This window comes from Lutra lutra, chromosome 2, assembly GCF_902655055.1.
Source record: "Lutra lutra chromosome 2, mLutLut1.2, whole genome shotgun sequence".
In the NCBI taxonomy this organism is placed as follows: domain Eukaryota; kingdom Metazoa; phylum Chordata; class Mammalia; order Carnivora; family Mustelidae; genus Lutra; species Lutra lutra.
In genome coordinates, this window is record NC_062279.1 from 121,825,891 (window position 1) to 121,853,037 (window position 27,147).

Below are 27,147 nucleotides of genomic sequence, written 5' to 3' on the forward strand. Positions count from 1 at the left end.
GTAATTTTCCACTCAGGTGTTTATTACATATTTCTCAATTCTGAATAGTTCTTAGTAAATCCTACCTGCTGCTAATAAGAATTGTTATTATAGGACCTTGACTATGTAATATAAGGGTTTTGTTCATTAGTAAGACCTGTTGAATTTCCTTATTAATAATCAATATTCAGTTTTGTTTTGGATTTTTTGTCAAAGGAAACGTGATTAAATTATAATTATTATATTTAATTAATTATAGTATGCCTAGTAGTAGCTTTGTATTTGACCTGATACATTAACAAAAGGAACACAGTAACATACCTTTCTTTGCCTGGTTCTCCACATACGGGGATTGTGATCACTACCTACCTGATGATGTGCTTAAAAATATTAATATTTTAAAATATCAAGATACATTAGAAGTATCCCATGTGTTATGTATGGGTAAAGAGTATAGAGTTTTTTTGTTTTGTATGGGCTTTAAACTTCATGTGAGGAATGGGTTTTTATTTTATTTAGTTTCTTTATTCCCAGTTAGTGTCAGTATACTTGCCATATAAAAAGTAATATTGATTAAATTACACAGTTTTCTATGTATTTGATGAATTGCTTTAAATAATCTTATATCTTACTTATCTCACTTCCCAGATCTTATATATCTCATTCTTGGAGAGAAAATGAACATGGTTGTTGAAGGAGGAAAAGGAATAATTTGAATATAGTTAGTTTTGGGGTATGGTAATTTCAACAAATAATGAATTCTGAAGCAGGCATTTTATATTTTGAAACAGACATAATTTTATTTTGTTATAGGATATGCAGTTTTTTAAAGGTAATAAAGTACTTGGGGATTGGTATAGAGTTGTTTTAAAACTCTGTTTTTAAAAATTAGTTCTTCAGGTGCTGGGAATGTAGCTGACCGTGTTCTGGCTCAGCTCTTAACGGAAATGGATGGCGTTGAACAGTTAAAGGACGTGACAATTTTGGCAGCTACTAACCGCCCAGATAGGATAGACAAGGTAAGAAAGAAAACTATGTGAGTGTTTTAAAATCAAGAACTGGGTCATTTGATTATGTTAGGGTTTTTTTTCTACCAAATTACTCTGAAATCAGTTTTTCATTTAGAGGATCCCGAAAATCTTAAACTAAAGGAGATATGAAGAATAGAGTAATGCTTCTATGTTTTTATTGCTTATGGTTTGGTATTAATGAGACTATTTTATAACCCCTTGAGTTTCTCCCCCTTGTTGTTGCATCAAACTTTCAGAGAATTGAAGTTCTGAAAATCTTTGTTTATATAATCTGATTTATTTTTGAGAAGTTTTTAACATTTTCATTCATATTAAGGTAAATTTCTGGGTGTTTAGAATAAGTTAGACTGAAGTTATTATTAACAACTTTTTAGAATTCTTTGCCTGCAGTTGCTTTCAGAGTGATGAGAATAAGAGTGACAATGGATTTTAGCTTTCTAAGAAATTACTTAGGCTATAGCATTAAACTAAGCTGCACAATTGGAAAATTAGCCCTTTTTAGCTATTGCTACCACTTTTTCTCCCTAAGTCATAGTTTAATAAAGAGAATTCACTAAATTTTAAATGCCTAATTTATACTTAGTGTATAATTTCTTTGCAAAGATTTAAATTAAGAGTAAAAATTTTCTCCTTTAGCATGAACCATTTTTTCTTTTTTCTGTTCACATTATTATTTCATATATATGACCTTAGGAGCTCCTCCCTCCTTCCCTGTGCACATATACACAGACTTTCAGTTTTAAAAATGGGATTTAGAAAAATGATCCTTTTAGAGTTATAAAAGGAGCTTTTATGTGGAAAGCAAGCTTTGCTTTCGTTCAGTTAGGTATTTTGTTATGCTATAAAGACCTTTGGATCAAATACAGGTGAGAAAGCTTTGGACTTTAATAAATTGTTCCCTTTCTGCTATAGTATTTTTTAAGAGGATAGGTATTTTCTGAGCACTTTATATGATCTGGGTCCATGTTCAGATACCTCTGATGTCTATGGGAAAAAAAAAAAAAAGTAGGCCTGCATTTTAACAAGTATCACAGAAAGTACTAAAAGAGCCCTAGAGATTACCTAATCCCACCTTTCAGTTTCACAAATAGAGGTGCTGAATACAGAAAAAAAATCTTTCTCTTGGTAAGAATACATTGTATTTTTATGACATTTTCTCCTGGTTACCCCATGGCTAATGAGCTCTAAATTTTCTTTGGTTTCATTCTCTACAATGCCTAATCTAATAGCTGTCTTCTTGGATTTCTTAATAGAGTATGTCTTCACTGTTAGATACATTTCTTGAAATAGGACTTTTGGGTTTACAATAAACTTCTCTGGGTTCATCTAAATCAAGCTATATGATTCAGCCTGATTGGTGCTTTTGTTAGTTTTCTTTTTCTGTGTTACAGATTACCTCAAATTTAGCAGTTCTACACAACACCAATTTATTAGTATTTCTGTAGGTTGGTCAAAATCTGGGAATGGCATGACAGAGTTGTCTGTTCTAGAGTCTCACTACAGGCTAAAAACAAAGTGTTGGCAGAACTATATTGTCAGGAGCTGGTATTCTTTTTCTAATCTCACATGAATGGGACAGGACTAAAGACTAAATTTCCTTACTGGCTGTCAGCTAGGAGCTACTGTAACTCCTAGAGACCATCCGCATTGCCTCTTCCATCTTCAAAGAAAGCAGTGAGAACTGGTGTCTTTGCAATGAAATAAAATAAAATAAATAAATAAATAAATAAAATTATATTTTATCCCTCTTATGCTTTAAGCTTCTTTTGTCAGAAAAACCCAGTCTTTGCAATGAAATAAAATAAAATAAAATAAATAAATAAATAAAATTATATTTTATCCCTCTTATGCTTTAAGCTTCTTTTGTCGGAAAAACCCAGTCTTTTAGTCTCATCTGATCAGGTTAGGCACAACAAAGGAAAATCTCTCCACCTTCAAGTCAGTAGATTCAGGACCTTAATTAATCACATTTGCAAAAGCCCCTCACAGTAGCACCTAAATTAGCATTTGACTGAATAACTGGGAGAAAGTGCTAGCCCCCTAGAGGACGGGAATCTTGTGACTGTACTAGAAGTCTTCCTACCAGAGTGCTCTTCAGCATTTTCCCCCTACTCCTATCTGAATTCTGTTCTAAGTACTAAGAGCAACTTCTGACTTTCTCAGAGACTAGCTTTTCCTTCCTTGCCTGTCATAATTGGCTATGAACCAGCTCCTCTGAAATGTTCTTGTTTTGTGGAATCTGCTTGTTTTCTCAGATGCAACATTTCTTTGCCTTGCCCGTCCACATATATCTTTCTTCAAATTATACATATAATCTTTCTTAAAATAGAAAACGATAAATAAATTTAAACTCCTTTTGTAAAGGATACATTTTTTTCGTGTTCTTTATATGTGTGACACTTTGTAAGTTGGTTACTTAATACAGTGGAATTGTTAATTTATAATCTGTTTTGCTTACTTTTCCCCCTGTAAGACCTAAATTGAACCCTAACTGTTGTGTTTTACAGTAGATCTAATTTATCCTAGTTGTTTTTAAACCAACACCTGGTATAAAAGACCTTTAGAAATTTTAAAGATAAACCTAGAGATTAGAAGTTACTCTTGGGCAAGGTCTGGGGCCTTTTTTTTTAAAAAAGCTCAGCTTTCTAAATTAAAAACCCACGGTGATGGTAGAGAATTTCCATTCTCTTTGGGATAGTTTAGTCTGAAGATATTTGGATCTCTTAGAGAAAATACTTAACTGGATTTGGGGCAGAAGTTGTCTCCAAAGACAGAAAATTGAAGGGATGGAAGTGGTTTTGGTTTTTTTTTTTTTTACATTTCAAGGATTTTGCACTGTTTTCGTGTTTCTTGCCTGGTGATAATAATTTGCCTTAGGAAGGCAAATGTTGTATTTCAGTAACAGTAACTCATGAGTCTTCATCATCACACAGTTTCAGAAATTGAAGTTTGGGAAATAGCTTGCCGAACTTCTAGCCATGTTTTTTTTAATCCTTTATAAAATGTTACCTTGGATTCATCAGTTCTAAAAACATGTAATTGTGCAAAGTAACTGTTTTAAGTGTCAATATTAATTGTTAACACCTTGATTTATTGACCTCTTTAAGATGTTTCAGAGAGAAGTATAAACCTATACAAACATATAGTATGTATATATGCGTACTTTATATGTATGCTTGTATGTTTGTATGTATATGTATATATGCATTTACACACATACTTTGATTAGTTTTTGAATATTAGAAATCAACTTTTTTTAAACAGCTAACTTTGGATGAGCTCATTTAAATCAAGATATCGAAAATATTGGGGTACCTAGTGGCTCAGTGTGTTAAGCCTCTGCCTTTGGCTTGTGTCGTGATCTCTGGGTCCTGGGATCGAGCCCCACCTCTGGCTCTCTGCTCAGCAGGAAGCCTGCTTCCCCCTCCCTCTGCCTGCCTCTCCACCTATTTGTGATCTCTGTCTCTCAAATAAATAATTAGAATATTTTAAAAAAAGATATCAAAAGTATTTGCTAACTGGATACAAAGACTTATTTCCACTAGGTCAGGGGGATCTAAGTGTTTTTAATTTAGTATTCAAATTTTTCAAAATTTACAATGTTTAATTTGTAAAGGATTAAATAATAAAGTTATTCCTGACAGCAAAACAAAATTTGTAAATGGGAAAAAGCATTTTTGAGTGGTAAGAATGATTTCAAGTCATCAATTGATGTGCTGTGCTTTCAAGTACAACTTTGAATTTAGTACATTACACCAGAGTCTAAATGTTCTGCATATTGTATTCTGTAATTGTGCAAAAAACAAAAACAAAATTAAAAAAAAAACACTTTCAGTAATCGGTGATTTTTGTAAAAAAAAAAAATGTTAATTCTTTTCTATTTCAGGTAGAATACCATTTGTGTGGAATGGATTTTTTTCTTAATTATACCTTTGTCACTACTCATATGATACATACTATATCAAAAATCATTTTTCTTTGCAGATTTTTTCCTTTGAAGAACTATTTTAGAGCATTATTTGTATATCATTTAATAGTACTATAAAAAAAGTTTCAGTGCATGTGTGATTATAACACGGTGTTCGTTCAAAATATGTCCTGAAGGTCCGTCCCGGTAGAAACAAAACAGTCTTAAGAGATAATATAAAAATGAAAAAACTTCCTGTTATGAAATGAATAGACAGTTTCCACCACCTGCCTTGTCTGGAGGAAACTATAATAGGAAGAGTATGGGTAACAGAAGAATTAAAGTAAATTTCATGTGCTGCTAAAAGGTAGAGATTTTTTTTTAGCTTAAAACTGGAATTAAGAAAAAAAAAAAGACTGTCCTAGTGCCAGAGAAATTATACATTTGGTCTAACTTTTGCTAAATTTAATTAAGGTGTTTGGCCTTGTAAATTAGCTGGCATACTTTACCATCCTATTGTCTGTTAAGCCACAACCTCTGTGTCATGGTGACCTTAAGTTAGTATGTTAAAAGGGTGAGAATTCTTGGACTGCCAGAGGAGTGAAATTGACATCATTATGTGACCCTTATGTTGTGTGTATTTAGTGTCTTTTATAGACAATATCTCAGTTTCATGTAGCTTGGGGAAACTAGAGCTGGAGTTTCTTGGGGATTCTGGTGATTCAGCTGAAGGAAGTAAGACACACAGCTCAATAATCACATTATTCTATTTCCTGCTATGTCATAGTTACATGTCAAATACATTAGATGTGATGTAGCACACTAGGCTAAATAAAGTGATTGCTTGTGGTTCCTGGTGGTATCCTGAAGTCTCCATAGACTTTTATGACTTACTCTCTCCTCCAGCTGCTAAGTGAGGGAAGAAAAGTCATATTCCCGAGTGTCCATTTTGCATAAGAATGACAAGATGTGAAGGATAGATGAAGATTAATGAGATTGTATAATGTCAAGTTGACACATTGTCTTTAGATGGATGATGGTCTGGATTTCCTCAGCAACAAGAGACTTTAGAAAACAACTGAATTTTTATTGATGCCCAAATAATAAAGAGTCTAAACTGTAGGAGTTTATATTGTTCCTTGTTAGGCTCTTGTTTATGTGGCCCCTTTAGAAGAATATAATGTCCAATCCATGGCATTTCATGCACTTGTGTTGGATATTAAGAAATGGTCATGTCTTCTTTCTCAGACATTAAAAATACCTCAAAATAGTTTAGTTTTATGAATATTTTTTCATTTAGTCACTTGGTTACTTACAGTACTGATGCCTAGTATATAATAGGCTTTCAATAATTATTACTACTATAAAGTATATAGCCTATAAAAGTAGTTTTCTTATAATAGTAAATTTGTAGAATTTTGAAAATTCTGCTGAGCCATCTATGGAAAAGATTGTTCAATTGATGAAAATTTTGGAAGTTATATAGAAATATTGAATAATTCAGGGTTCAGAATCATTTTCTAACTTTGTATGTTTTGCTCATGGATATTATAAACTGGCATTAATTTTCCTTCCAGTTTTTCTAGTAGAGGAAATGTGCTTGAAGAGTTAAATATGACATAATATTTTTATTTCTTAAGTATTACAAATTAAAAGTTGGTTTTATGGATATCTTTGTAACATTGGGAAAACTTAATTAGCATATTTAGAAATGTTGGCAAGTGAGAAGAAAAACATATGTGTCTCCCAATTTTCAAGTGAATTGGGTTCCAAAAATACCTTTAGAAGAAAGAGTACAGATATGTTCACAGATGGCTTTTCTCCTTACCTTTCCTAATTGTAAGTGCCATTCTTTTAATATTGCTATTCTCAGCTAAGTTGGAACTAAAAAGCTGCTTGACCTAACAGACATTAAAATTTTAAATAAGTTATAATTCCTTACTTTCTCATATTTTAGGAAAGGACGTTTATTAATCCTTAATATTGTTTATCAAAATGATGTGGGGAGTCTTGGGTGATTATAAGGTGAGCTGCAATGTGGTCAGGCCCGGGAGGCCTCCTCCAAGTTCATCTTCCAGTTTTAGCTTTACCTTCATTTTACAGGACTCTCAGAAGTGGCTTTATAATTATTGATAGGTGTTTGTGTGTTTGTTTTGTTTGTTTGTTTGTTTGTCTTAAAGCTTTAAGTGTTTCCATCATTTCTATTATGGTAGCTTCTGTAAGGGTTTCAGTTTTGGGAATGGACAATTTGGAAAAATGACAAGAGAAGCAAGTCAGAAGTTGTATGTATATATGTCATATCTCATTTAGATGCTAATTAGGTAGAGTCTGTTTATCCCAGTGGTCAGCAAACTGGCCAATCACTTGATTTTGTACCTCTCATGATCTAAGAATGGTTTTTATATATTTAAATGGTTGAAAAATATGAGAAAGAAAAATAATTTTGTGAGATGTAAAAATGAGGTGAAATTCAGATTTCAGTATGTAAAACTTTAGTGGAACACAGTCACCCTAATTTGTTAATGTATTGTCTATGATTTGTACTGTAGTAGTTACAGTATCACACAGTATTTATGGCCCATAAAGCCAAAATTATTTACCATTTGGATCTTTACAGAACAAATTTACTGACCATTGATCTATCCTTGTAGGCTTTTAGAAGTTTACTAATCTCTCTTAATGTGTGGTGTCCATACATGAGCCACGGTGTCTTTCTAAAGATTGTTTAAATATATTGCATTAATTTTCTGGGATGCTTGGGTGTCCCAGTTGGTTAAGCATCTGCCTTTGGCTCAGGTCATGATCCCAGGGTCCTGGGATTGGTCCCTGTGTCAGGCTCGCTCTCAACTGGGACCCGTTTCTCCCTCTCCCTGCTCATTCTCTCTCTCCCCCTCTCTCTCTTAAATAAATAATAAATAAAATCTTTAAAAACATATTGTATTAATGGCCTAAAATAAATAATAGGAGGGTTGTATTATCTTATTGTTCTTTCAAGTATGTTCCATCTCAAAAGTTCTTTTAATATTTTAAAATATGTCTTTTTTTGGACTAAATCATTATTCTCTTCAGTTGAATTACTCAATAAAATCCATAAATCTAGAAGTGTAGTTTTTTAATTGTATGGATAATGTATTTCTTTTTGTTTGTTTGTTTAAAGATTTTATTTATTTACTTGACAGAGATCACAAGTAGGGAGAGAGGCAGGCAGAGAGAGAAGAGGAAGCAGGCTCCCCGTGGAGCAGAGAGCCCGATGGGGGGCTCGATTCCAGGACCCTGGGATCATGATCTGAGCTGAAGGTAGAGGCCTTAACCCACTGAGCCACCCAGGTGCCCCGGATAATGTATTTCTTAATGGCACTTGAATCTTAAAGTTTCATTGGTTTTTTAGTTTTTTATAACTGTGAGTTAAATGCCCATTTTAGTATTATCACAGGAATTTTCAGGCTGAGATATTTAAATTTTGAGAAATTAAGATTCTATGTTTAGATGTTTGGTGAATAATATTTTATTTTAATATGCAAATAGGAGTACATTAATCTTCTGTTAGAGAAAGTATAAATAACACAGTACATATTGCCCTTGATACCCAAGTTGTGAAAGAAACTAATTTTTTCAAGATTGGAGTGAACTTGGAAGGCTTTGATAGTCTAGTTATCCTTCTGATACATCATTAATCCTCCCCTCTCATTGTAAATTTCTACCCCTCACTTCTCCATCCTTTGCTTACTCTCCAAACTGATGGGAGAGAGGAGATTATTATCTCATGAAATAGACCACTCCATCTTTGTCTCAGATTATTTTTAGGAATTTTGTTGTTCTACTGAACCAGTTGCTGTGTGTCTCCCTAAAGCTTCAACATACCAGCCACAAGTACAGTTTTTAATCTTTCTTCTAATATGGTTCTTCTTTATTTTTGAAAACTGTTATGTGTCTTACATTCTGTCTTACCAACTAGTCTTCTCTTCTCCAGGCTTGACATCTTGTTTTATTTTGTCTTTGGCATTCTTATCCTTTTTTTAACCCCCTCTGAACTGTTGTTCATTTGTTCCTTTCTCTCTGAAATTATGGCATCCACAGATGAATATACTGTAATAGGTTGTAGTCGGATCAGTACAGAGTTTAGTAAGACACTTAATGCCTTCAGTCTGAATATCATGTCTTCTGCTAATGCATTCCAGGATTGTGTTACATTATTTGCCAGCTGAATCACTCTGTGGACTGCTGTTGAATTTAAAGTCATCAAGAACAAAACAAAAACAAAACCAAAAAGCCCAAGTGTTTCCTCAGAGTTTTCTGCTAAGTTATAGCTTCCCCGCCTTGGGCTTGTGTTATTAATTTGATTTAAGTCTTAAAAGTTGAGCCACAGTGCGATCAGATCTAGAGGTCTTCCTTCAAGTACAGCTCCTCCGAGCTATTCCTACTTTTCATATGCTTCCCAGAGATTTGTTTTTCCTTAAGTCCAAGTGGTTTCCCAATAGTTTCTGCTAGCCAGCTGCTAGGGCTTTAGGCCTTAGAAGTAGAGGAATTAATTCTTGCTAAATTCATCAAATTACATCCGATCTTTCTAATTTGTCAAATGTGGGATTCTGTTTCTGCCATTCCCTATGTGTGTCTTATAGGTATTAATAGCAGAGGCATTATATATCTTAATTATCAAGAAGAATTTCTGTAGCTTTCTGACTTTTTGAAAAATAGTTTAACCTATGTAATTTAAGAAAGTAAAATTCACCTAATTTACCTTAAGAATACATACTCTGAAATGCTTTGTTTTCTCCAATGGAAATACACAAGATAAGAACTAAATTATATTCAATGAAATTTAGAAATGAAATTATTTAAAAGTATTTTTTTAGCTTTAAAACAGTGGTGAAATAGGTAGTTAATGTCCTCATCACTTCCACTTTTATAGGTGCAGTTTCATGAGTTTGTGATACTACAGATATTTTATTGTACGAGGAGTTGTGTAATTTTCTTATTTGACCATTTTATTTATAGTGTTTTGGGCATGGGCCTCCCCAATACTTAGCATTTCTGATTGAGTTTTTGGAGTATGCATAGCCTTGGAGAAGGGCTTCTGCATCATGTAAGCAGTTTAACTGTAGAAATGAGTCTAGGGAAAAAGGAAATTAGCATATGTAGATGGCAAAGATGTTAAGGACTGGAATGTTATATGTAGACTGTGATAGAAAGACCTGAAATTGATAGTGAGAAATGAGCAATGGGAGAAATGAGGCAGCCAGTTACAGATTTGGGGATCTTTGTTTCTCATTCTAGCTCTGCTCTAACAAACTGTATCCTTTGAAATTATTCATCCTCTCTGGACCTCTATTTCTGTACCTGTCAAAATGTAGTAGATAATCCGGGGTATGTCATTAATGTCCCCAAATTCTCTTATGTTGTGACTTAGAGATAGATAATAATAGATTTTCCAAATGCTACATAAAAGCATGCTATTTACCAAACAAATTTCTGAGGGTTTTTTTTTTTTAAGGCTTTTTCAGGTGTCACCTCCCCAAACTTTCATGTTGCTGAAAAGTTCTTTTCTTCAAACATGTTATAAAAGTAAGCAAATATTATCCAGGTGTGCAAAAATGACTTTTCTTTTTAACCACTTGATTGTCAGAATGGGGGGGAAAGCCATAAATCAGCCTTAAGGCTGTTGTTGTGTAATAAAAACTTTGGTTGACAGTTAAAGAACACCTTAACTTTTTCACTGAAAATTTATTACTCTTAGAAAAAGAAAACTTGCTAAGCTGCATATTTTCTCCTTTCACAGATGTCTGATCAGTTTTACAGTATCTGTAATGTTTTGGTCTGTTTAATACACTGTTTTTGAAAACTTAAAATTAATGTAAAAATAATTTTGAGTTAGAACAGAAATGTCTAAACATATGATTATTTAAAGTTGAGTCACTTTTAAATTTGAAAAAGCTTCTTCCCATGTATTCTTAATGCTCCTAGGATCTCATATTTGATGTTCAGTGTAGCCAAGAACCAAATCTGAAGCCCTGTATTCAGTAATTTAAGATTATTTGTAGAAGGGCTAATTTGGTGATTATTTTTAAAGTGCATAGTGAGTATTAATAGTAATGTGCCATTTTGATGCCTAGCATTCTATTCATCGTGTGTGTGTGTGTGTGCGTGCGCGTGTGTGCACTTTGGAAGGGGTGTGCAAAAGTTTTGAGTACCTAATAAAGAAAACTCAGTTCTTTTCTTTAGGATATGTATGATCTAATATGAAATACAGGAAGGTTTTGAAGTATTATTATCATAAAACATGCATAGTCTAAACCTTGTTTGCAGTATTATACTGGCATGTACATTCACCATAGATTTGGAAAAAATGGATCTTAGATCTGGTCTTTTAAAACCATGTATGTGTTGGTCTCAGTGAATTTGGTATTGCAGTTACTCTGTTTGGACACAAGATGGTGATACTTACCTGAAATGTTTTCTGAGTGCAGCATCTGTGGCCTTTAGAGGAGGCTTCCCCTCCTCTGTCCAGAGGATGAGTGACTTAAGGAAATAAGTGGAATTGGCTTTCTTTTAAAAAATAATAGTTGCAATTTGTGTGTATATGTGTGTGTGTCCTACTGTATATAATTTATTTAACAAATAGTGATTTAATACTAAGTGTAGATTTGTGTAAGTTTGAGTTGGGGTGAGGTAGGAACATTGAGAAAAGGGAAAGTTGAACAGTGGAGAGGGAACTAGCAGTCATTAGGGATATACTAGGCATCCAGTGTGTGCTGAGTGATTTGCTTATGATCTCTAATTGATTCTAATCAAATATAAGCATATGTATTTTACACAACACCAATGTATTCCTTAGCTCAATAAATTGTGTAATATTAGTAGTGCTATGTATGTTCTCTCTGGTAAAAACTGTGTATACCATCAGCCAGTGTAGTATATATATTTTTTTAATTTTAAGTGAAGTTATCAATCTTTTCTAATAAAAAATTCCCTGTATAGTTAAATATACATTTACCTTAATATATAGCGATTCTACTTCTAGGTATTTGTCCGAAAGAAATTAAAACTTTGGTCTACACAAAGACCTCTAGGCAAATGTTTATAGCAGCTTTATTCATAATCACTAAACAGCCCCAAATGTATATCAACCTATGAATGGATAAAGAAGTTCTGCTATGTTCATACAATGAAGTATCACTTAGCCGTAAAAAAAGAAACACATTTCTGATATATACAATAAGATGGAAGCATTATGCTAGGTGAAAGAAGCCAAACACAAAAGGTTAAAGAGTATACTGACTGGTTCTGTTTATGTGGCAGTCTGGAAAAGGCAAGGCCATAGGGACAGAAATCAGATCCAGGAGTTGGGGGTAGGGATTGACCACAAAGTGCCATGAGGAAACTTTTGGGGGTGATGGAAATATTCTACATTTTTGTTGTGGTGGTGATTATAGGACTATATATGTTTGTCAGAACCCTTCTAACTATAAAACTAAACGTGGTGAATTTACAGTATATAAAGCCTACCTCAAAACCTGACCATTAAGCACACAAGAAAAAAAAAAAAAAACTTGTTAATCGCAAATGCAGAGGAAAATGTCAGCTCTGCTTCAGCAACAGTTTCTCTTCACTTGGAGGTAAAGCATTTTGCATTTCAGCTCTTTCCCTCCTTTGCTTGTCTTTTGATAACCCCTTTAGGCACACCTCTCTTTCTCACTGCCTTAGCAGACTCGGAACTACCCCAGCAAAGATTTTGCTTTCAAGCGTTGCTACCCAGCTTTCAGTACAAAAGGAGGTAGAATTTTAGTGCTAGAAAGATTCTTAGAGAATTTGGCTGGCAAACTAGAGATTTTACAAATAAATCTTTTAGAGAAGTTATTCTCAGTAACAAAAGTCAGTTTGCTATGCATATATTAAGGAGAGTTTCTAATCTGGTTCTTACTGTAATAAAGTATAGCTAGAATTATGAAAATATACTTTTATCCCTTCCTTCCCTCCTTCCCCTCTTCCTTCCTATGCTAGATTCTACTTCTGTCTCCTGGAAGGGACAGTGCTGGTGAACCAGACAAGTGCTTTGGATCATTATGTTGCATATCAAGTAATAGTGTCTACCTTTTAGCAGCTTTTCAATCTATGGAGCTGGTAACATCTATGGCCTGGGGGTTACATGTTTGATGACAGACTTATTCAGAAGTATGTTTTGTTATAGAAAAAATGCTAAGCCAATTATAATACTAGTGTCTTTTGGAAATCTTGATTCTGAAGCTTCTTTTTTTTTTAATTAAAGTAGCAAAAAAAGAATACTTGATGTAGTAAGATAAAAGCAAGGGATAATATATTTTATCAAAGTAGAAAGGTAAAGAAAATTATTAATGTTTGAGAAGCACATTTAGGATACTTCTGGGTATTTAGGAGTTCTTCATTAACTCCATATTTTCAGGCTCAGTGATATACTTGTTTCCTCTTGATGAAATATAGGTGTGTTTTTTCAGAGGCCAAGTAGAACGCTCATAATTTATTAAAAGTAGTATCCTGTGAGGTAGTCATATGTCATTACTGCTGAGGAACGTTTACTTAGAAAGATTTAGTAAACAGCCTGATTCATTGGAGCTGGCAGTTTAACAATCCAGGCAGTTTAATTTAGAACTTATACTCTAAACCACAAAACTAAATAAATTCTTAAGTTCTGTGTTAGATTTAAGGTCTTTGAGTTGATTGTATATTTAATATTCTGATCAGCTTTTGCTTTGTATTTATAAATTTGAATTCAATCTCTGACATTTGCATTGTATTAGATGACTGGTAGACCTCTGTGTATGTGTTCTCGTAAAAACTATGGTATATCGTTAGGCAGTGTAGTAGCTTTATTCACACTTTAAGTGAGGTTATCAATTTTCACTTAAAAATCAAAAACGGAGAAAGGAAAGGAGGGAAAGGAGAGAAGGAAGGAGAACTGGAGTTATTGTTGAAGTTATTGTTGAAGTTATCTTTTGTTTATTTGATTCAGTTGATTAGAATTGGAAAAGTAAGCATTAGCAAGTAAGGAATAAATTTACTTTTATATATCTAGGAAAATCTAACAAGACTTAAAGCAATTAGATATAGAATAAACTAAGCAGAGAACAGAAAACTGAGCTCTCCACTTATTTTTGTAAAGTTTTATTGAAACATAGCCATGCCTATTGTTGCATAGACTATTTAGTCAATAAGATAAAAATGTTTACTATCTGGCCCTATGGGAAAAAGTTTGCCAACCCTTGAACTAAATTTTGGATCAGTACTATTCAGATAAACTGTTTGTTAGTTGTCTTAGAATGAGTCAGCCACCAGATATTCATTGAGCACCTGCTATGTGCCAAGCAGTTGTGCTAGGTGAGAGAGAGGCAAAAACAAATATGTCCTACAAAAATGTTTGACTTTCTTTTTTATTAATAGTTATAACATAGGGTACAAAATGCTAGGAATTGTAAGACTGGGAAATGCTTGTAAGACAGATCTCATTTATCTGAACCAACAATAATGCTGCACCTCTTGGGCAGTGACAATATTAATTATCTGATTCTCCAGCTTCTTTTCTCTCTCTAGTTCTTCTGATCCCCTTTTATACTACTCAGCTGTTTTTTTTTTCTATAGATTTATTACCACATAGTTTACTTATTTATAGCATTTATTTTTGTGTCTCCCCACATAAGCTTCATAAGGGCAAGGATTTTGTTTACTGATTTATCCAAGTGCCTAGAACTCATAGTAAGCAGTTAGTATGAAGGCGACCTGCCTTACATATTCTTATTAACTGTATCAGTGCATTTGGAAAATACCAGCTTTTTTTATGTCAGCTATAATTTTGCTGATTTGAAATGATAATTTGCTGAGGTAACTTGTATGTCTCTTTAACTTGTTCTATGTTCTTCATTGAGAAAACTAGTATTTCTTACTTTTTTACCTCCTCATTTTATCACCAGTAATATACTGTTCACGTAGTTTTTTCTTGGGAGTGATATTTAGTGAAAGATGTTTTGGGTAGTTCAGTAATGTATTTATTGAACAGAAAAATGCACACTAAGATCAAAGCTATGTTAACTACTCTGATGGCCTTGTGGATGTAATGTAGGTGCACACTTAATCACCATTAAAATAATTAAAAATAATTTCTCATAAAACTTCTTTCTTTTAGTTATGAGCGTATTTTGGTGATAGTTGATTTTTCTGCCTACACAGTTTGCAGAATGGGTAAGAAGAGGAGTGGTTTTGTTTTGTTTTTCTCTTTAAAGATTTATTTATTTATTTGACAGACAGAGATCACAAGTAGGCAGAGAGGCAGGTAGAGAGGGGAAAGCTGGCTCCCCGCCAAAGAGAGAGCCTGATGCGGGGCTCGATCCCAGGACCCTGGGACCATGACCTGAGCCGAAGGCAGAGGCTTTAGCCCACTGAGCCACCCAGGTGCCCCAGAAGAAGAGTGTTTTGTAGCCAAGTCTCTGTATCTTGGTATCTCACCATTCACATTTGTGACCTAAACCCGTGTCCCATGGGAAAAGCCAAATGTTCTCATAAGCAACAAGGATTTTCTTCATGGAAAACAAAGAAGTAAAAATGTAGTCCAAACAAAGGTATAATGTGTATATTGAATATTATAAATCTATCTATATAGATAGGAATATATTAATATAGGGCTTATGCATTTAATTGTAGGATTTTTTTCTTCGGTATTATATTGAAAGAAAAAATACAAAATTGAATACATGCAGGGAATTAAAAATCCAGAAATATAGCTGATAACAATTATTACCACTTTCAATTGAGCACGCATATATCATCTATAATTCTAATGAGCCTGCAAAGTATATTTCTGTTTATATTTAGAAGATCAGGAAATTGATATTCAGAGAGATTGAATGACTTGCCATGGTTCAAGAACTAATAAGTCATAAAGGTAGTATTGCAATGCAGGGCTTCCTGTTCCTCCAAATACCTTGTGTTTTATCCTACAGCATGTCCATTTCTCATGTATTATCAACATGTGCTACAACCTGACTATATTCTATACCTGTATTTGTTTAAAAATTTTACATTTTATAACATTTACACTACGTAGTTATTGTTTTTTAAATTTTTTACAATTGTTTTATTGTTTACTTTTTAGTTTTTGATTTTATTTTAATTCCAGTATAGTTAACATACAGTGTTATATTTATTTCAGGTGTACAATATAGTGATTCATCCATTCTAAAACAGTGCTCATCATGATAAATGAACTCTTAACCTCCCTCACCTGTTTCACTCATCCTCCCATCCATTTCCCTCTGGTAACTATCAGTTATCTTTAGCTAAAAGTCTTCTTTTTTTTTTTTTTTTTTTTTTGTTTATCTCTTCGTTGTTCATTTGTTTTGTTTCTTAAATTCCCCATATAGTAAGATCATATGGTGTTTGTCTTTCTCTGACTTATTTCACTTAGCATTATAGCCCGTATAGCCATCCATGTTGTTGCAAATGGCAAGATTTCATTCCTTTTTAGGGCTGAATAATATTCCTGTGTGTGTGTGTGTGTGGTGTGTGTGTTTCTTTATCCATTCATCAATCAATGGGGACATTTCTGTAATTTGGCTATTATAAATAATGCTGCAGTATGCACAGGAGTGCATGTATCTTTTTGAATCAGTGTTTTTGTGTTCTTTGGGCACATACCCTGTAGTGGGATTACTGGATCATAAGTAATTCTATTTTTAATTTTTTGAGGAACCTCTATACTGTTTTCCATGGTAGCTGTACCAGTTTGCACTCCCACCAAGAGTGCAAGAGGGTTCCTTTTTCTCCACATCTTCTCCAACACTTGTGGTTTCTTCTGGTTTTGTTTGTTTGTTTGTTTGTTTTAGCCATTCTGACAGGTGTGAGGTGATACCTCATTATGGTTTTGATTTGTATTTTAAATGATTGATGATTAACAATGTTGAGCCTCTTTTCATGTGTCCATTGGCCACCTGGATGTCTTCTTTGGAGAAATGTCTATTCATGTCTTCTGCCCATTTTAATTGGATTATTTGTGTTTTGAGTGTTGCATTGTATAACTTCTTAATGTATTTTGGATACAAGCCCATTATTGAATATGTCATTTGCAAATATCTTGTCCCATTCAGTCGGCTGTCTTTAGTTTTGTTGATTATATCCTTTGCTGTGCAGAAGCTTTTTATTTTGATGTAGTCCCATAAGTTTATTTTTGCTCTTGTTTTCCTTGCCTCAGGAGACATGTCTAGAAAAATGTTGCTATGACCAGTGTCAGAAAAATTACTGCTTGTGTTCTCTTCTAGGAGTTCTAGGATTTGAGGTCTCACATTTAGGTCCTTCATCCCTTTTGAGTTTATTTTTGTGTATAGGGTAAGGAGGTGGTTCAGTTTCATTCTTTTGTATGTGGCTGTCCAGTTTTCCCAATACCATTTGTTGACGAGACCATCTTTTCCCCATTGCATATTCTTGCCTCCTTTGTTGAAGATCAACTGACCATGTGATCATGGGCTTATTCTGGGCTCTCTGTTCTGTTCCATTCATCTATGTGTCTGTTTTTGTGGTAGTACCATTCTGTTTTGATTACTACACCTTTGCAGCACATCTTTAAATCTGGGATGGTGACACGTTGAGCTTTTACTTTTTTAAAATGGCTTTGGCTATTTGGGGTCTAATGTGGCTCCATATGAATTTTAGGATTTTTTGTTCTGGTTCTGTGAAAAATGCTGTTGGCTACTTTGATAAGAATTGCATTAAATCTGTATATGGCTTTGGATTGTGTGGACATTTTAACAATATTTGTTCTACATTGCATAATTTAAAATTTTAAGTACATAGTGTGCTTCTAAATAACCTGAGGAGAGTGTTATACAAAAGAAAATGATTTCCTAATTCCAGAGAGTGGTACATGGAGGGGACAAATACCTCTTTGTCATTCTTAAAGTTAAAACCATTGCTGTCCAGAGGTGCCTGGGGGGCTCAGCTGGTTAAGCATCTGTCTTCAGCCCATTCATGATCCTAGGGTCCTGGAATCAAGCCTTGAACTGGGCTCTCTGCTAAGCGGGGAGCCTGCTTCTCCCTCTCCCTCTGCTTGCTGCTCCACCTGCTTGTGCCCTTTTTTTCTCTCTGTCAAATAAAATAAATAAAATCTTTAAAAAAAAATTGTTGTCCACTTTTAAGCTGACATATATTCTTTTATTTTACTTTTCTCTTAATATTTATTAGGCCTTATATAGCCATGTATGTGCATACATATAATTGCCAACATGATTTTTAAAGTTTATTTTTGTTTAAAATATTTTTTTTAAGATTTTATTTATTTATTTGACAGACAGAGATCACAAGTAGGAAGAGAGGCAGGCAGAGGGAGAGGAGGAAGCAGGTTTCCTGCTGAGCAGAGAGCCCGATGCGAGGCTCGATCCCAGGACCCTGGGATCATGACCTGAGCTGAAGGCAGAGGCTTAACCCACTGAGCCACCCAGGCGCCCCTTGTTTAAAATATTTAATGATCCAAAAGTTTTTAAATAAGAGTTTTATACATAAAGGAATTACGCAAAGAACATCTTTATTTGTTTTTTTTTAAGGAATTTATTTATTTATTGCAGAGCATGAACAGGGGGAGGGGCTGAGGGAAGAGGGAGAAGCAGACTCCCCACTGAGCAGGGAGCCTGATACGGAGCTTGATCCCAGGACCCTGGGATCATGACCTGAGCTGAAGGCAGATGCCTAACCAACTGAGCCACTCAGGTTCCCCCAAAGAACATCTTTACTACATAAATTAATTGATGAAGGGACTGAGGTGTTCTTTCGTACTTTTATCACTGTAGTCTATTTTTTCATGTCATTAATCAAGATTAGCATGCCATGTTAGCCAGGAAATTTAGATAATTTCATTCTGCAGCCCTTAACATAAGATCCTCTTCTAGTTCTTCTAAATTCAGATGTGTAGTTCTAAAAATGAATACTTTGCTTCATTGATGTTTTCCATTTTTAAACTATTAAGAAATAATGTATTGTGTTCACCATGATTTGAGAGTATATGACCTATGAACACTCGTATTCTCATTGAGAATAGAATTTTATATTGTCTGTTTAGCATAGCTAAATTTGTGGATATTCTTCAAATTTTACTTTTAATAAGAAAATGAAAAGGGCTCATTAAGCTATTTGGTAGAAGCGACTGAGAAGCCACAGGTCAGTGATGGAAGAAGCATTTCTGATAAAGGTTATATATTAAAATCTTGTGGTGGCTTAAGAAAAAGAGCACTAGTCTTGAAAAGCTGAGAAATTTAACTTGAAGCAGTGTATTTAATTCTTTGACTTTCAAATGACTTCCTATGGCTGTTTGCCATTCCTACCTATCACAAATTTAACTTTTCCCCTTTTATAGTACATTATAAAGTCAGAAAAGAGTAAAATGTCAATTATAGGGGCGCCTGGGTGGCTCAGTGGGTTAAGCCGCTGCCTTCGGCTCAGGTCATGATCCCAGGTCCTGGGTTCGAGCCCCACATCGGGCTCTCTGCTCAAGCGGGGAGCCTGCTTCCTCCTCTCTCTCTGCCTGCCTCTCTGCCTACTTGTGATTTCTCTCTGTCAAATAAATAAATAAAATCTTTAAAAAAAAAATAAAATGTCAATTATATGGTGAAGATGTTTTGTACATATTTAAATATGATATAAATGTTTTTATTACAATCATTATAATACAAGGACCTTATGAATACTGTTCCTTAATACCAAAGATTGCTGTAAGTTTATGTGTTGATGAATGTATAGATGAATGAATGAATGAATGAATGAATGAATGAATTTATTTGGGGCTCTGGACTCCTAAATTATTTGGAGCCTGCCTTGGAATGGAAGATCCTTCTCCTTGGTTTTGAAAACATTAAAAGGTATCTTAGGGGTGCTTAGGTGGCTCAGTTGGTTAAACATCTGGCTCTTGATTTCAGCTCAAGTCATGAACTCAGGGTCTTAGGATTGAACCCTACATTGGTTCTACACTCAGCATGGAATCTGCTTGAAATTCTCTCTCTCTCTCTCTCTCTCCCCCCCTCCCCCTCTCTCCCTCTCTCTCTCTTTCCCCCTCTCTGTCTGCTCCTCATCCTGCTCAGGTGCATGCACTGTCTCTGTCAATCTCTCTCTCTCTCTCTCTCTCTCTCAAATAAGTAAATAAATAAACAAAATCTTTTTCTTTTTCTTTTTTTTAGGTATCTTAATGTTGTTTTTAGCTATTTTCTATAATTGTCAAAAAGAAGCTATATAGTCCTCCTAAAGATAAATAAGGAGATAATGAAAAACACGATGAGCTAAACTGTTAATTTTTGTTTATGTATTCCTTAGTTCATCAAGATTAAAATTACAAACCAGATTTGACCACCACAGGCCATTTACATACAAACCTTTTGACATGTAACATTCAAATTGTTCTCTAAATCCAAGAAATAGAATCTAAAGTTACTATACATTTATTAACTTCATCAAAAGTTAATGGCAAATTCCTTCTGCAAAATAAAAATACCAAGAAAATAAAGCCCATAGGAAAAATCTAAACAGAGCTTCCTTCCCCTGGGAACACTTTGGAAGGACCTTTAAAACACTGGAAACAAATGAAAAATTATTAATACTTGGGAATCAGATAAAAACTAAAAACGTCACTATTCTCTATTTAAGTTTCTATCCTCCGCGTTTTGTATTTTTAGCCAACCATTCAAACAAAAGGAATCTATATCACTGTTCTTTCTGACAGAAAAGAAACTGTAATTTTCTTAAATGATACAGATACATAGACTATCAAAAAAAATCACATTTTTAAATCAAGAATTATATTATTACTGTTCGATAACGAGAACACCAATGTGAAACACACTCATATTAACTCAAAAGGGGACTGCATCCCTGCCTGAATTCAGTTACTAGGAACTAATGGGGAGTCATTTACATGTTTATATTTTCTCTTTCACATATTTGTAAATATCTGATGATTGTTAATTTTACTTATCTTTTTGTGCATTTTGTTACATTTATATTCATTGGTTTTGAGTACCTTTTTATACGTATAAGTGCACATTTTAAAAGATGGTCCTTCTAAATCTTTGCTTGTGGTCTTTGCTAGCAAGATGATTTAGATTCATGGAGAAGGTTGCTTGCTTTACTATTTATCATTTTCCCAGACAAATCCATGGAGACAGGCTGCTGATAGGATAGGAGAAAAACAACAAAAACAAATACAGTGCTTTGGCCTGGAACTGAATTGTATTATCTGTGCTGTCAGCTAGAGTCTTTGCTCACTTACCCAGACAATCTCCACAAGGATTAAAACTTCCCTCTGCATTAGTGATAGCCTTTAGTATACTGCAGCCTCATGTCCAGTTTAAAAAAAAAAAAAAAAATCTGGTTATAAACAGTTTTTAATAGTTTGCAAAATCCTCACCAGTTCAGCCTTTGGGAAAGTGATGATGCTGATAAATCAGATAGGTATATCATAATTAAATTGCTAATTGCCTAGATTTTAGTTTTAGTTTCTATATATAACTCCTCACAACCCCCAACTCTGGGCCTGATTTGAATACTTACAGTGATGGGTGTACTGCTAATTCAAGTTATTTTTGAGGACATTTTTTAAAAATAAACGTTATAAGAATTTTGATTTTGCATGAAAGTTCAGAAAGGTAGGATAATAGGAACAAAGAACAACAACAAAAACATCTCAGAAGATTGTGTAAACCAAACAAAACCAGTTAGAACCACCTTCTTCATTAAGCAGTGAATGTCTGAACTAACCAGGAAGGTGACTATCTATTCTTTTCTTAAAGATTTCTGCTAGTAAGGATTTTATAACCTTCTGTAGTTCTCAACCTGATGATTTTTCTCCCCACCCCACCCCCTGCCATTTGGCAGTATCAGAAGACATTTTTGGTTGAGGCAAATGGATTGGTGATATTGGTCTCCAGTAGGTAGAGGCCACAGGTGCTGCTGAATGCCTTATATAATGTACAGGAGAGCTCGGGCACCAAAGTATTATCCAGCCCCAAAGTCAGTAGTGTTGAAGTTGAGAAACTGTGCTCTCAAGCATGGATTTTTATCTTGATGGGAGTTTTTCCAAATGAATACCCCTACTGATGTTTACAATGTTTTATAGGGAGTTTATTTGTTTGGGTTACAATAAGAGAAAAAAGAGGATTTAGACATTGACTTGGGGATTTATGAACATGGTAAACAAAACATTCTTTTTTTTTTTTTAAGATTTTATTTATTTATTTGACAGACAGAGATCACAAGTAGGCAGAGAAGCAGGCAGAGAGAGAGAGGGGAGCAGGCTCCCTGCTGAGCTGAGAGCCCGATGCGGGGCTCGATCCCAGGACCCTGAGATCATGACCCGAGCTGAAGGCAGCGGCTTAACCCATTGAGCCACCCAGGAGCCCCAAACAAAACATTCTTTGAAAAATGCTCATGGAGACAATATGCTGATCTCATGATACAAAGAAATGGAAAACCATGCTATTTCATCATAGAAGGACATGGGAAACTTTATATATATTTTTTAACCTTCATAAATATTGAAGGAAAGTTCTACTTTGTAGGAGATAGGGTTATATAGAATTATTTCTGTATTGGTGAATTAAATCATTTAATAATAAAGTAATCACAATATGTAAAATTATTTTGGTAAAATATTCAGTATCATGAAGCTCTGAATTCATTTCTTAGATGTGACTGTTGGTAATTTATTTGCTGTCTAAGCGTCAGTTAACACATTCAGAAAGTCAGGTGTTGTTTTAGGCTTGTCAGATGGGTGTTTGTTAATTTCTATTTGATAGTTTGTATTGACACTAAAGTTTTGGGTGTTTTGTTTTTTTTTTAGATGAATTAAAAGAATTGTCCAATCTTTAACCAATTGCTGGGCCTCAATGTAAGGAATAGGCATGCCCTTGTTCATTTCTCAAGTGGAGTATGACAGTGCTTCCATTCATTTTTATATTGTCTACTCAATCAAAATAATTTACAGTAAAAAGAAGTATATGTAAGGCCGCATGTATAAACACAAACACACATAGTAACTTAGTAGTGGTAGGGAAATTAGAGACTGACAAAAAGTGTTTGTTTACATTGCCTTCCAGAGATTAAGGACTTGGGAACCTGACCTGGGATCCAGGGCATGCCCATAACAACCATTGAGGTCATGGAACCTCATGGAACATATAGCTTCTAAAGAGATTTAATAATATTCCATCCATCATGCTAAAACAAAAACAGACATTGGGGACTAGATGTAAGTGATATTCTTGAACCCACTCTATTAAAATTGCGTTGATCTTATGTTTTAAATAATCATGTTATCTGCCACACCACCCACACCCCATTAATGAACTGAATGGAAAAACTCATACTTTTTGTAAAGGAGAGGGTGAAAAAAATGCAGCTTGAAATAAAAAATCATAGCCAATTATTTTACCTTTGTTTACGTGTTTAAGAAGTTGTCTCTTTGCTGGAGACAGATAGGAAAACTACATTCTGTCACCAACAAAAGTCCTCTTGGGTTTTTGTTTTGTTTTGTTTTGTTTTTTAAGAAGAAACCAACCACAGTTATGTTAGTGTAGAAAAAATTCAGAGAAGCAATTGTATCTCAGCTAGAGTTGAAAAATGCAAAGTTTACTGCTTAGAGACTAATGTATAAAAATAAGTTGTTCTGCTAACAGAAAGCAAAGGAATGAATTTGTTGTTATTCTGTATATTCTTTTAGTTATTATTTTTTTTATTTCTAAATAATATTTTGTTTACATGGTATTTTGAATAGGTAATCTATATTAAATGATGTAAAGATCAAATCTGTAGAGAGATATACATAGTGATACCTTACTCTCACTTCTGTATCTCATTCTTGTCTCCCTCCCCCTCACCTCATTTTTTATTCGTCTCTTTCTCTTTATTCTTCTGGTGTTTTTAATAAAAGCAAATATGTATATTTACTTATTGTTTCCAATACCCATATTCCCCAAAAATCTAAGATGTAGTAAACTATTCATATGCATCAAATGCTTTGCTTTTTTTCCACTTAGCACCATATCTTGGAGATCTTTCTCAGTACATGGGTATTTTCTTCATCCTCTTGTAGGCAGCATAAGCACAGAACTACATACAAATAGTCCCCTATCAATGGACTCTTGGACTGTTGCCAGTCTTTTGCCATTACTAACAACCTTGTCCAAATGTTATTTTGTAGTTGTGTGGGTTTGTCATAAAGTGGGAATACTGTGTTAAAGGGTAAATGCTTTTGTAATTTTGGTAGATGTTGCCTTATTTCCTTCTACAGTGGTTCTACCATTTTGCTGTTTCACCGGTAATTTTTTTTTAAAGATTTTATTTATTTATTTGACAGACAAAGATCACAAGTAGGTAGAGAGTCAGGCAGAGGGTGGGGGGCGGGGAAGCAGCCTCCCTGCCAAGCAGAGAGCCCAATGCGGGGCACAATCCCAGGACCCTGGGATTATGACCTGAGCCGAAGGCAGAGGCCTCAACCCATTGAGCCACCCAGGGGCCCCATGTTTCACTGGTAATTGTTAATGTGTCAGGATTTCCAGGTTGGTTATCTCCAGGTAACTACTGGTTGGTTATTTCCAGGTAACTACTGGTTGGTAACCAATAGTTAATTGAAAAAAAAATCAAAAGAGGAATTTTTAAAATATTTTAGGTAAAGTTTTATTTTTTTCCTTAACATAGACATTCAAATATGCATTAATTTGTTATTCATTCATTTCAGGGCAAATGAGTTTCTTTGAGAATATAATCCACTGATTGAAGTTCCATGATATCCCTTATCTAAACCTATTTGTATTGATTTCAGTGTTTGACTTTAATGTAGTGAGAACTTAGGGCACTCTGAGTTCTTTTACAGATGTTCTGCTTATACCAAAATAGTTATTTTAGTTATTTACCTTGATCAAATTTTCCTAAGGATTTGCCTTGATTTTTACAGAAATAGTCATGTTCTTGTTAACAGTCATATTTTATTGGTTTATACAATATCTATTTATATCACATTATTTTAATATTAAATAATTGTTAAGCTAGAATTTTTCAATCATGATTTCTTAATTATTTTTCTTCACTGATGTTATCATTGTGCTTATTAATCTCCTGGCCATATTAAGTGCTCATTAAAACCTATTGAACAGAAGAGAGGCAGGGTAGTGTGGGAACAGGCTCAGCTGACTTTTGCTTTGCACCCAGAACGAGAGATCAAAGGTTTGTGAGGAGGAGGAACTGGGGCTATAGAAGAGGTAATCTTATCGGCCAGAGATAGTTAACCTGCCATGGCAGGTACAATCATGTATTGGAAAATTAAGACTTCTACAGTACTTCTTCCATAAAGAAATTGAAAGGGCGGTGGCCTAAAGGAAGCCTTAATTCCAGGTTCTAATTCATTTACTTAGGATAAGTGCCAGACTGGGCTAGACATCTTTATATTATACTCTTGCCCAGCCAGCAGCTTATTTTTTCAAAAAGATACTAGGACTAGTTGAATGTTTTCTAAATTTTCTTTTTCCCCGTGCATCACCATGAATTTGCCATATTCATATACCACTTTACTACTCTTTACTTTATATTTTTCTTCAATTAGTATTTTAAACACTTAGATAAATTTAATAAATAAGGATAATTTATATCTCCCTAAAAGGACTGCTTGCCATAAATAAAAACAACAGTAAAAAGTAAATGCAATGAAAACAAAACAGTGCTATTAAATGAAAATTGTGTGATCTTTACAGATCTTTTGCTCTGAGCAAAACAAGATTAGCAAGTGTTATGTGTCCCTCACATACACCAAAAAAAAAAAAAAAAAAAGGCAGAAAGGGTAAAATGTTAATAATAGGTGAATTCAAGTAAAGGTTGTGTAGAGGTTCTTTGTATTCTTGCTTTTCTTAAAACTTTAATGTGAACTCGAAATAATCTCTTAAAAAGAAATTTAATATATATAATAGAATATTACTCAACATCAAAAAATGAAGTTTTGCCATTTGCAACAATGTGGATGGAACTCTAGAGGGTATTATGTTAAGTGAAATAAGTCAATCAGAGAAAGACAATTGTCATATGGTTTCACTCATATGTGGAACTTAAGAAACAAAACAGAGACACATAGAAGAAGGGAGGGAAAAATAAAACAAGGCATAATCAGAGAGGGAGACAAACCATAAGAGACTCTTTACCACAGGAAACAAACTGAGGGTTGTTTGTGGGTAACAGAGTGATGGGCATTAAGGAGGGTGTAATACCCAGTGTAATGAGCACTGGATATTATATACCCAGGAATCACTGTACTTTACCTCTGAAACTAATAATATACCAAATGTTAATCAAGTGAGTTTGAATTTTTAAAAATGCAGAAAATAAATTGATAATGCAGATAAAAAAATAACATGAATTTGGATAATTCAAAAAAAAATGAGCCTGTGGATATTGGAAAATTAAAAGGGGAATAAAATTTTAATGTTATTTATTTAATGTAGTATCCATGTATCATCTGAAAACATTTCAGGTTATTGTAGGTATTCCACTCTTCCAGAAATAGCATGCTAGATGGTCTCTAAGGTCATTTCTGCTTCTTATCTTCAATAACACAGTATACATTATATTAAGGCAGCGTAATGAAAACTATATGCACTCCCAATTCAGTATTTCAGTGAGTAACATTATGGAGGCCAAGAATGAGGGAAGGCTGTTGTTGGGTAAAATAGCCTGAGTGGGTTGAATAGTAGAAGTAGATTAGGAAGAAAACCCTAGACTGTTTCAGTTGTGTAGAAGAAAAAATATTAGGTAAGAAAGTTTTTGAGGGGATTCAGAGAGCTTCTGCCTAACACACAAATAATTATTAAGTTTTTTCTTATTTGAATAAAACTGATCCTGCTGTATTTGATTTCTGATAATAAGAGACTCTAAGAACTTTGAGTATGGATGTATTTCTGTAAAATACTACCACCACCATTAATTGAGAATTTTTTATCTGCTGATGCTATTCTAAATTCTTTGTATAGATCAGCCCACTCATTTAGTTCTTACAGCAATCATACGAGGTTATGAGGTACTCTTGATCCTCTCTATAGATAAAGAAAGTGAGGCTCAGGGCTCAGATAATTAGATCAAGTTTATATTACAGGTAAGTGATGGAACCAGACTGTGTGACTTGAAAGTCCAAGGCTTTAACTTTTCTTCTCTACCATGTATATTTTTATAGTGTATGTGTGTGTGTGTGTGTGTGTG

The 27,147-nt window shown here is 34.1% G+C and overlaps 1 protein-coding gene across 3 annotated transcripts in view; it reads left to right on the plus strand.

Moving 5' to 3' along the window:
• Positions 1–27,147, plus strand: part of SPATA5 (spermatogenesis associated 5) — a 332,854-nt gene that overhangs the window by 115,911 nt on the left and 189,796 nt on the right. For 2 of the 3 annotated variants that reach the window (XM_047718370.1, XM_047718369.1), the window contains exon 14: positions 872–998. In XM_047718370.1, coding sequence (XP_047574326.1) covers positions 872–998 — 127 coding nt within the window. Of the gene's footprint in view, positions 1–871; positions 999–10,408; positions 10,493–27,147 lie in introns of those variants that run through there. The other variant, XM_047718371.1, reaches the window with a different exon arrangement.